Below are 12,169 nucleotides of genomic sequence, written 5' to 3'. Positions count from 1 at the left end.
ACCTGGTGCAATAAAAACGGAATACTGGCAGGGCATGGTTGTGCACGCCTTTAATTCCAGCACTCGGGAGGCAGAGGCAGGTGGATCACTGTGAGTTCAAGGCCAGCCTGGTCTACATAGTTCCAGGCCAGCTGGGGGCTACAAGGAGATCTTGTCTCAAAACAAAACAAAACAAAACGAATGTACCTAGAGATCACGATATTAAGTGAAATAAGCCACACTCAGACAAATATCACGTTTTCTATCATTTGTGGATCCTAGATTTTATGTAGAAAAACAATTTTTGTATACATATGATAATGAAGAGAGACTGGGGGAATAAAGGGGCGGGTATGGGGATGAATATGGTCAAAGCATATGACATATATACCTGTTTGAAAATTTCTATGAAACCCATCACTATGCAATGAATATATGCCAATGACATAAAAAACCTGTTGAAGCCTCTACTTTAAAAAAACAAACTAAACCAAACAGAACAGTCACGTTCTTCTGCCTTGTATTTCTCTATATTCTCCCTGGTTCCTCTTTGGACTCGAACAGCCCAACTTCTTGTACCAACATTTATCTCCACTTCTTTCTTCTGTCCACTCCATAATCCATAGCAATTTTCCTTCCCCATCTCTTTGCTGAAATGGTTCTAAAAAAATGTCCCCATCACTCCCTAAGCACCAAATCCAAAGGTGATATCATCCCTCATCCTACTGGATCGTTCTGCTGCATCTTACTAATTGAATACTTCTTCCTTCCAAAACTTCTGACTTCTCTGACATCACAATCTCCAGATTAGTGCCCTTCACTCCTTGCTGGTGTTCCCCTCCTCTCTAGTCTCATTACCATCTGTAGCCTGACAAATTCAAAATCTCCACCTTTCAATGACTGCTATTTCCTGAATATCAGAATCTGTGTATTCAACTGCCAACTGCTGTGAACACCAGCCATTATTACCCAATTATGCACATGCTATGTATTTAAAGGCATCATCTCACCCAATTAGACAGGTACTCCTACAGTCTCCTTTGACAAATGAATCTGGCCTAGAGATGAAGTGCCCAATGTCACAAAGCTAATAAGTAGTGCCCGGGTTCAGACCAGGCAGCTTAACTCCAAAGATGGGGTGGTGAAGCACAGGCACTGCGAACACAACATGCAGGAGTCCACAGCTGTCTTGTCTTCATTCCTTCTTGCCTGCTCTGCCTGCCACCAGTCATCATCAAACACTTAGGGACATCTTTAACTCCTTTTTCTCTCCCCACTCTCGATGTGCTAATCATACGTTCTATTTTATGTAAGACAAGAGTCTCACTATTTAGCCCTGGCTAGCCTGGAACTTGAGCTCATCCTGCCTCAGCCTCCTGAATGCTGGGATTACAGGAATCTACCACCACACCAGGCTTCCTCAATCGTACTTGTATTATCTCTTCATTTCCCCAATCCTCTTATCACGAGTTTCACAAATTTAAGTCTTGATTCTCTTACCTGGACCACTGCAACCAACTGCCTCCCTGCTTCTACTCCTGCTCTTCGCCCAGCAATAAAAATGACCTTTATAAAACAGAAGCCCAACTTGCCTTCTACATGTCTGGATCACCCACTGAATCAAATTTCTTAACATGACAGAATCAGTTTTCCATGTCTTGGCTATGCCTGCCATACCAAGGCCTTGCTAGGCCTTGCTTCCTACCCTGGGGTCCTTTCATCCATATTAGCAGCAGTGTCCTGAATGTCCCTTCCCTTTATACTTAGGTTAAACTAGTCTGAGCTGGGTTTTCTGACCCTTATAATCAAGGTAGTAATAACTAACCTAGTGGGCAGATGGGACTGGACCTGACTAGGGTTTCAAAGTTTCCATTCTTTCCCCTGTAATTTGCTATGGAAAGGGGACAAATCCTGGGGAAAATTGACCAAGATGAGAGTCCTCCCATCAGTGTCACCTACCCTACTCTAGACCTGGTACCTTCTCCCTGGGAAACCATGTCATCATCTTCATTTGGGAGATTTTGCCTGTAAGAAAGTAACCTAAGCCGGGCATGGTAGCACACGCCTTAAATCCCAGCACTCCAGAGGCAGAGGCAGGCGGATCTCTGAATTCAAGGCCAGCCTGGTCTACATAGTGAGTTCCAGGAAAGCTGGGGCTACAGGGACACCCCGTCTCAAAGAGACTGAAAAAAAAAAAAGTAACTTGACTTCTCGTGATACCTACTTCCCTCTCTTCCTTCCTAGGATATCCTCACCTGCACAAAGGAACAAGCCACAGTGCCACTGCGGAGCTGGTTCAGTAGAGTCTCGCAGACAGCAACATCAGGGACACTGGTTACGCCATCTGTAATCACGATGATACCTGAGGCAGGAAATAAAAGGAAGACCTGGAGAGTCTGGCTACACCAAAGTCACAGGGAGGTGCCCAGTGACAACGACCTAAAGACCTCACTGTTTATGCACCACTACACTTTATAAACCCCCAACACCTTTCTTCCTCCCCTTCCTCCTGCTTCTCCCTTTAGGTGCTACTACACCCCGTGTCTCAGAGGGGATGTCCCTGGCTCTTCACTCCTTCCCATTAGGGTCCCTGATGGTTGTTAGTGCTGAATGTACTTACGATATGCATTAGTACAGACTTGGATTTGCAAACAAGGAAACAGAGCCTCTTCCCTGGGGCTCATTAGTCCAGGAGAACCCTGATCTTTGCTAATAATCCTCTACCCTTTCTGAATCCATTTCCCCATTTCCACCAATATTCCTTCTACTGACCTGCACTAGAATTTGAGGGCAGCAACTGCAGTGCTAAGATGCCTTGACGAATCATACTGACCAACCCAAGATCAGCTGTCACCATGGAGACTCCTATCTTCCGGCCCAAGGACTCCCCTGATTCTGGGGATTGTTCTTCTGCCTGACTCAAAATTATAGAAAAGAAGAAATGTGACAGCCGGCATTGCCGCCCTATCTACAGCAAAACCAGGTTTTTCCTATCTTTTGTGTAGTGCTAGGGATTGAACCCAGGGCCTCACACATGCTAGGCACATGTTTTGCCTGGAGCTATACCCCTAGCCCTCAAATTGGAAGCCCAGCACTTCCCAGGTCAAACAGGCCCAATCCTATGTAAGCCAAGCTCCCTACTCAGCAGCTGAATCCTGCAGCGTGCTTGGGCCCGACACGTGCTCACATTGCCGACTCTCAGATGAGAAGGGGTCCCAACACTAGATAAAGTGTCAGGCTGTACTGAGGCAGTGTCTCTACCTTCTGTCAAGAAATGTCCCTTTCCATATTTCCTCATCACTGTTCTGAGGTGTTTCAAGACCAATCAAATATATAGCAGTCATCAGACACTATTTTAATGGTCACTTCTACAGTCTCCAAAGTAATGAGACAGGGCATTCCCTGAGCCAAAGCAGCTTTATCTTGACTGCAGAATGCTAAGTAGAGATCAAAGCCACTCATGATCACTCAGATCCAGGATTGAAAAAACACAGGCAAATGGCTTTCACACTTTCTCCCAGCATGAACCTATGGTTTGGAGAATGTATCTGAGCAGTTATTGTACAGCAGAGGGCCTATCTTAAATGTTCACTAGCACATCTATCCTTGGCTCACTTTGGCCCCAACTTGTAGCCCTTTTCTTACTGTTTCCTCTCTGGTGGACTTATTTTCCTCTTTGTCCTCTGCCCTTAGCTGTTTTCCAAGTGGCCCCTGCCCACTTTCCCACATACCTGGCTCTGGGGTTCATACTGCTGCTGCAGCATGGTGGCCACTTTATCCTCAAAGAGGCAGAGCTGCTCATACACCTGCTTCAGGAAAGCCTCCTGTTGAGAAGGGTCCAAAAGGCAACCTTGCACCAGCACCTGAGAAGCACAAGAGAAAGGCTAAGACAGATGGGCAGGCATCGGATCCTACACCTCTGCTCTGTTCTCTACAGCTTCCTCCAGGGAATCACAACTTTCATTCAACTGGGACCTGAGGTCTAACTGCACATCCACTTCTCAGATTGTCTACTCCAGAAGTCCTCAGCCTAGAAACACTGTAATCCTGCTCATGAGCCCAAGTCATTGCTCACCTTAACCTGGAATTTCAACTTCTCTGTCTACAGTCCTCCACCCTGGGCGTCTCCTACATCCCTCATAAGGCAGCCATGAGATCTTCTAGGACCTTCCACACTGGGCTAGAGGATAGTGTCTGTAAACTACCGCACCTCTGCCTAGCAAAGCCTTTCTCATTCTTACTCTTCCATTCCTTTTTATTTCTAAATAGACTACGTGCATCAAGGCTATTCGGGACCTTTTCTCTGTTCTTAAGCTCAGAATCATCTTATTCCCCCAGTGAATGCTCTGTCCTTCCTTTTACCTTTGGCAGATAATTCCCATCCTTTTTCAGAGAGAAAGGAGGTCAGCTACTAGCACTCTCCACTAACCCTAACCCAGAGGAGCTACTATGCTCTTCTCCTCTGAAAAGTTCTTGAAGGCTACTGCACTATCTGTGCTCTTGCTCTTTGAGGTGCCAAAGGATTCCTCTTGGGGCTGGGGAGATGACTCAGTGGTTAAGCACATTGGCTGTTCTTGCAGAGGACCCTGGTTTAGTTCCCACACCCGTATCAGGTAGCTCACGGTCACCTGCAATTCCAGTTCCAGGGGATCCTCTGTGGGCACATGGACACATGGTGCATAAAAACTCACACAGGCATACATATATACACATAAAACTTAAAAATAAATCTTCATTATTAAAATTTTAATTTATAAATCTTTTGAAAAAAGGACTGAGGAGAAATAGTAAGTTGTCAAAGCTGAGAACAGTGGTGCACCCCAGTAATCCCAGCAGGTAAGGTGGGATGCTCATGAGTTTGAGGCCAGCCTGGGCTATATAATGAGTACTAGGCCAGTCTGGGCTATGAGGCAGGCCCTGCCTCAAAAGACATCTCCCCACCCCCCAAAAAGTTGTTACTAAAAAAAATCCTTGGGAGATGGAGAGATGGCTCAACAGTTAAGAACACTGACTGTTCTTGCAGAAGACCTGGGTTCGAATCCCAGCACCCACACGGCAGCTAACAACTGTCCGTAACTCCAGTTCCAGGGGATTTGACAGCTTCTACTGTCCTCTGCGGGCATTGCACGACATGGGTGCACTTACCTGCATGCAGGCAATACACACATACACATTAGAAAAAAAAAAAAATCCTATTTTTCGAAATGGAACAATACCCATATTATAAAGCTGTAGAACACGAACCATGTATTAGCAATACACATGATGGTTTTCCCCCTCTCTTTGGATGAAGGGATGTGGTAAGGGAGTATCAACACCCACAAAACATACTAGACCAGATAGAATTAACAATGTCTTTGAGTATTATATAATGGGTAGGTTTGTTATCTCTTTACACCTTAAGGTAGCTTTCAAACCTCCTTTCTTTTACCCACCTTCCACTTTCCAGTTAACATGTATTATAAACGTGATTTAACTTTTTTTAGAGGCAGGATACAGCCTGAGGGAGCTCCAGAGCAGATTCTCCCCTTATGGCTGCTACGCTGCTCTGGGCCTCATCCTTCCCCTGCTGCACTAATCTTCTGTCTGTTCTCCCATCTGAAACTTTATCCCCAATTTATCTTCTACACTGGCCACAAACAAGTGGTTTTTCCTTCTGTACAAACTGAAACTTTCACTGTCTCCTTACTACCTGTGAGTAACTGTTTTAATTGCTGACTTCTCTACCTGAAAAGCCCACTTCTCCTTTGAACAGCTAACTTCAATTGTTTCTTCATGACTCAGTTCACAAGTCAGGGCTAGTGGTGCAGGCTTATATTCCCAACTATATAGACGACTGAGGCAGGATTGTAGATACAAGGCCTGTCTGGGGTACAGAGTGACTTCAAATCCAGCATGGACAACTTATGAAACTCTGTCTCAAAATATAAAGTATAAAAAGAGAGCTGGGGAATATAATTCAATGGTAGAGCTTGATCAACATGGACAAGGCCCTGGGTTGAACCCCAGTAAGGGGTTGAGAGGATGCTAGGTGTAATGGCACATGCCTGTGATTTGGGCACTTGGGAAGATGAGGCAGGCAGGCTAGCCAGGGGCACACAGCAAAATCCTATCTCAAAAAGACTGTTTAAACGTGGCTCTGCCTAGCTTGGTTGGATGTTCCTTCTTGGTGTTCTCATGGAACTTCTGTCACAACTTATCAATGCACTTAACACATTCAACTGGGACTATCTCCTTTAATACCTATCTCCCCTTCAAAGCTCTCAACAGCTCACACCAGAACAAGGACAGTATTTATTTACTATATCCCTAGGACTTAACCTGGGCAGGCACAGATCAGTGTTTACCAAGAGGAACTGTGTTTGAGTGATTATCTAATATCTGTCTCCCTGTCTTGGCTATGGATGCCTGCAAAGCCTGGCCTGTCTGGGAATCTGGCCTGTTATCATCAGGCTAACGGCTGTACAAGGAGAGCACTTGAAACTCAGGCAGAGGGCGGGCTGTTCCTGCCTTGGAACCTGGCAAGTACCACCTGTGGTGGTGTATGTTTCAGACCTTTAGGTATTATTCTTGGTATCCATCTTGCAAAGAAAATTTGACTGCTAAGGTGACACTATAACCATAAAGGATAGTTTCAGTGAGTGTTGAGGGTGTTTAGGAAAGATGAGGGGAAACTGGGCCAATGCTTATCTAAGCCAAAAACAGATATTTCAGTAACAGACTTGGACATTCTCCAAAAGGAGTGTCTTGTGATAGCATGCTTTGCTGGCGGATAAGCCTTGTAATTACCTGTGTTGTCAGCTTTACACCCAACAGTTCATAGGGCCTTCAGAAAATGACCCTCTGTCAGCTTAAAAGAAATTATGTTTCTGAATATTCGTAATAGCTCAGTACCACAAAACCATCCCAAAAGATCATGTCCTGGGCTACCGACAGGAGTCAATGCAACAGAAATTGCTTCACAGAACTAATGGAGCTGGTGACGGGAGACAAAGAAGATAGCTAAAGGCCAGACCCCCAGAAGATCTACGAGAGGGGCTAGGGAAGCATTTGTCTAATCAATGCCAATTAATCATGGGAAAGCTCTTTCAAGGAACTGATTCTTTTCAAGGTGAGAGACTTATGCTTGCCTAGCATGCACAAAGTCCTGGGTGGCACACATCTGTAATCTCAGCACTTGGGAGGTGGAAGCAGGAGGATCAGAAGGTCAAAGCCATCTTTGGTCAAACTGAAAGCTTGAGGTCAGCCTGGGCTATATGAGACTCTGCCAAGAGATGGGGGGGGAGAGAGAGATAGAGATAGAGATAGAGATAGAGATAGAGAGAGAGAGAGAGAGAGAGAGAACGAGAACCTGGGTACAAAGAGTAGAGACAGGGTAAAGACTTTGTCTAGGTAGGCTTTCAGAAGTTAGGTCTGCAAATAGGAGCTTGGAGAGAAGATGCACTACCTGGTGGGACTGCAGGCCAATGATGGAAGAATAGGCCTGAATTGTTACGTAGATCTCAGGTTGGAAGTCAATGCAGGATCCAGGCACTCGGAAGGGCCGAAGCAGACCGCCCAAGCAGCGGGACAAGGCATGGAAAACTTCATCAAACAAGATCTCCCCCGTGGAATCATCCTGAGGACAATGCAGAGAGATCTCTCTCAAGGGTACAAAAAGCAGCATAAGCAGAGGACAAAACAAGCAACTTCCAAGGGTCAGAGGACTCTTACTTTATGGATGGTCATGTCCTCAAATAGTGCCCCAGATAGATGGATCTGTCTTTGAATGTTTACCATTCTTTCACAGGCCTGTCTTTTTCCCATAACATCATTTTTCATCTTTCTCAGACCCCTCTCTCCTTCTTACACCTGTATCCCATCCTTGTTTCCCTACTATCTCCCTCCAACTGCTTACCACAATGCCAGTAGATGGGCTGAGGTCCAGCTCAATAACAAAACGATACTGCCAAGCCAGGAAGGTGACCCGGGTAGAAGGTACAAGAAGGAATGGCCTTGGGACCACTGGTTCATCTGGTTGCCATCCAGGAGGCAGGACACTGAGGACTTCCAACTCCTGCTCAGACTGAAGCTAGCAAGATAAAAGAAAAAGAAAACAGTCATGGGCTGGAGAGATGGCTCGGTGGTTAAGACTGCTTGCTGCTCTCACAGAGGACCCAAGTTCAGTTCCCAGTGCCCATGTCAGGAAGCTCACAATTGCCTATAATGCTAGTTCCAGGGGATATGACACCCTCCTCTGGCCTCGATGGGCACTGATGCACACATCATGGCATATATTCACAGACATATACACATTAAAAAAAGGAGAAAAGGATCAAGAAGAGTTCACTTTCTTCTCTGAATCTCAATTCAGCCATTTAGTGAGACTGTAGAAAAAGCTCTTAACCTCTTTAAGCCTCCGTGTCCACATTTGTAAAATGGAAAGAATACTAACACTAATCTAAAGTGCTATTATGTGGCTCAAGGGAAATCTTGGCAACTGAAGTGCTCTCTGGACCTGCCTCTATATCCAAAATGACACCCCCTCTCCACTTTCCATAAACCAACCATGTACTTTTTGCCTCACTATCTAGAAAAATTATTAATAAATTTCCCTTAGGGAAGCACTGTGGGCATAGTCACTTACTCTTTCAAGCCTTAGAGCCCTAAAATATAGGTCCTTCTGGGCCAGCTCCTCACCTCCCACATGTCACTAGGACTCACCAGCAACTCCTGGGGTGTGGCCTGCACAGTTTGATGCAGATGATTAAGGAACCAAGCCAGGCGAACATTTCGGGAGATTCTATAATCTTTTTTCATTAACAGAAACACCTGCCCAGCTTCTTCCACCTAGGGGAAGAGAGGAGAGTGAGTTCCCAGTATACACACATTCTGTGCAACCTGCTCGAAGAGCTCACACTTGGAGTGGGAAGCAAGGCAGCAGAGGTGAAGCCCACTCTGGCTATCATGCAGTGTTCTCAAAAAGCCCATTCTGGGTACAAATCCTTGACTTAACATGTATAGTGGAATATATGATGTCTGATGGAGAGGGTTGGGAGTATGGATGGGGGAGGGGGGGCCTAAATTTGATTAAGAACTGTAGCATGAAATGTACAAAAGCTCAATAAAGCTTTAAAAAATATTTTATTATTTTTATTTTATGTTCATGTATGTATTGCCTGCATGTAGGTAAGTGCACCCGTGTCCTGCTATGCCCGTGGAGGACAGAAAAGGCTGTCGGATCACCTGGAACTAGAGTCATGGACAGTTGTTAGCTGCCATGTGGGTGCTGGGATTCGAACCCGGGTCTTCTGCAAGAACAGCCAGTGTTCTTAACCGCTGAGGCATTTCTCCAGCCTCAATAGAGAAATTTTTTTAAAGTTTATTCTCAACTCTTTATATCCATTCTCCAACATAGAATTCCACATAGATGAAGTGAACTTCCTACATTATGTTTCCACAAATGTTTATGTGGGTTTCTCCTATAAACCATAAGCTCCAAGGGTACGAGTTGTGCCTTATCCTGTTTTTGTAACCCTGTACTTGGCAAAGTGATTCAAATATAAGACCCAATAAGTCTTAGGAGGTAACACTAGACAGATATGAAATGGAAGTCTCTGAGACAAATACCTCAAATCAAGTCTCTGAGGGTCACAATCTCCACTCACACCCGTCAGCTGTCAATGCTTTTGTTCCCTTCCCTCACGGCCTCAGAGGTGATCATTTTCCACAGTGTTCTTACAAGTCTCGGTTCCCTTGCCCATGTTCTGTTCTTTTACTACCTAAATCCTGTCAAAGTTGACCAGGGACATGATATTTATTGTCCCCTGTCCATACATATACTGTCGCAGCTATATTCTGACAGGAAGAAACATTTCATTTGCCAGCAGTGGTAACTGTAACAGGCTTTGATTTTATTCAGGTTAGCAGTCTTTCTGACACACCCACCTAGAAGGTTTTCCACCTCCCAAGCCTGTACTCTCATCAGATCAATTTACCTACAGCTCACAAAAATGCTGATCAAATGGTCACTCTGGCTATTACATCATTACAAATTGAATAAGCACGCCAAGGATAAGAATGTGGTTGCATGATAGCAAGTAACAAAGTAACCTGACCTCGTCCAGGGTCTTAGGAGAATGGAATGGTGACGGTCCAGCAGGGTTTGCTAGGTGAAGAGCAGATAGGAGTAACCCAGATAAGAGAGGGGGTAGAGACCAGCCACTGTGCTTCAGACACTTGTTTCATTTATACAGCTTCCATTTTTCTGCCTTTCTCTTGCTTTAACAGTTACTTTCAATGACTGACTTCTCTAAGGTCTAGCTTATCAGTCATTCCAGTTCCTTGAAAACAGGAACATTTGCTTAGCTATCTCAAAAAATTCCCTTTTATCTGTGATCCTCCAACATTTCCCAAACCTCCAAAGTTGTCTTATATTCAAGATGGATTTTACCAGAACCAGAAGGTTGGTTTCATACTTTTGAAGCAGCTGGAATGTTTTTTGAAGTGGGGTCTGAGAACCAGCTGAATCAAAATCACCTGAGTTGTTTATTAAACTGCACATTTGATTCTTGGGTACCATCGGAGACCAACTGAATTAAGAGTCGACAGAGCTCAAGAATCTACATTTTAACTAGCTCCCCAGAGCATTCCTCCATTGCTGTTTGAGAATTTTTTAATTAGCTGTGTTTTCATAGCATTCACATTCGTATGGAGCTTCAAGTTCCTAATATCAATCTCCCTTGCCAGACGTGCCTAACTCTTATAGCCTGGTAAAGAAGGCAGAGCAGGCTTTTGGAGTCAGGGACTTGGATTCTAATGTGGTTCTATTAGTTGCTATCTAGGTGATCTTTGAGGTTACTGAAATAATTTTCCAGGCTTAAATCTCTTCATAGTAGGAAGCAGATAAGAATACCTTTGTAGGGCTGTTGTTGCGATAAAACAGGACAGGCAAAACAATGGCAGAGGAAGGTTATCATTGTTCAGAATATTCATTGAGGCCTACATAATATTTATGCCAAGATGGATAAAGCACTGCCAGGCCCTGAGCTGCATTTCAGGTATGCCAGGACCAGCTAAGTATTGTTCATCTCATTGTTTTCTGTGTTTTGCTCCTGTCTCTTTGAACCTTTTCTAAACCATATGCTTTGTCCTCTGTTAAGATTCCCACAAAATAGGGCTGGAGAGATGGTTCAACAGTTAAGAGCACTGGCTGGTCTTACAGAGGACCTGGGTTCAGTTCCCAGTACCCACATAGCAGCTTACAACATGGAGTCTATAACTCAGTTCCAGGGGAACCAACACCCTCTTCTGGCCTCTGTGGGCACTGTACACATGGTGCATTCACATACATGCAAGCAAAATGCTCATACACATAAAATAATGGAAAAATATTGCCACAAAATAATGTAGACATCTCTCCCCCAACTATCTGAAACTTCTTACTATTAAGCTAAAGTCCTGAACCTCTAGCATGGCCTCGAGCTGAACCTTCTTTGGCTTTCTCTCTTAGTCTCAGCCCCTCCCCCACTGCAATGGTAAGAGCAAGCACCCTAGTGTCAGAGCACCTAGGACCAAATGCTGGTTCTGCTAGCTCCTTCATCTGTGAACAGGAGTAATAATAGCAACTACTTTATAAGAATTTCAGCAGTATTAGATACTTAGTACTTAATCTTCTTGAATCCCACCTAACTGCTTAAAGAAGGTTAAATGCCCCAATTAAACACTGTTAAACAGCCTTATTCAATCATTTGTAACAAATTAGAATTCAACATTGGTTTACTCCACAAAGCTAGGGAGCATGCCTATCTCACACTACTTTGTATCTACTACTTCTCAGCAAGTCCATAGCAGTGCTCATTAAGTATCTGATGAATGAATGCGTTCCTAAGTCTGAGCGTGCTCATTTTTCTCTCTTGAGATCCTAACATTTTTCTTTTGGTATACTGTATACTGTTTCCACACTAGTCACAGACAGTTTTCATATGCGTAGTTTCTTTCTCGTATTTCCTCACATATATGTATATGTATATGGGTGTGTGTGTGTCACAATGCACGTGTGCAGGTCAGAGGACAACTTATGAGACTTGGGTCTCTCCTTCCACCATGTTGGTTCCAGGGATCAAACTCAGGTCATCAGACTTGGCAGCAAGTGCCCTTGTCTGTTGAGTTATCTTACTGGCCCCTAAAAGTTAATTTTTCATATCCAGGA

At 44.4% G+C, this 12,169-nt stretch overlaps 1 protein-coding gene across 3 annotated transcripts in view; it reads right to left on the bottom strand.

The window, feature by feature from the left end:
- The window catches only part of Szt2 (SZT2 subunit of KICSTOR complex), a 52,302-nt gene that overhangs the window by 38,037 nt on the left and 2,096 nt on the right, over positions 1 to 12,169 (bottom strand). For 2 of the 3 annotated variants that reach the window (XM_008845358.3, XM_029569498.1), the window contains exons 2-7: positions 8,683 to 8,808; positions 7,877 to 8,050; positions 7,427 to 7,597; positions 3,711 to 3,842; positions 2,752 to 2,893; positions 2,235 to 2,341 (exon numbers count right to left, since the gene is read on the bottom strand). In XM_008845358.3, the coding sequence (XP_008843580.1) occupies positions 2,235 to 2,341; positions 2,752 to 2,893; positions 3,711 to 3,842; positions 7,427 to 7,597; positions 7,877 to 8,050; positions 8,683 to 8,808 (852 nt within the window). The remainder of the gene's footprint in view (positions 1 to 2,234; positions 2,342 to 2,751; positions 2,894 to 3,710; positions 3,843 to 7,426; positions 7,598 to 7,876; positions 8,051 to 8,682; positions 8,809 to 12,169) is intronic. The other variant, XM_029569499.1, reaches the window with a different exon arrangement.

The sequence above is a fragment of the Nannospalax galili genome, unplaced genomic scaffold, assembly GCF_000622305.1.
Source record: "Nannospalax galili isolate Female #2095 unplaced genomic scaffold, S.galili_v1.0 scaffold1402, whole genome shotgun sequence".
Lineage (NCBI taxonomy): Eukaryota > Metazoa > Chordata > Mammalia > Rodentia > Spalacidae > Nannospalax > Nannospalax galili.
This window is presented reverse-complemented; position numbering and strand designations above follow the sequence as displayed.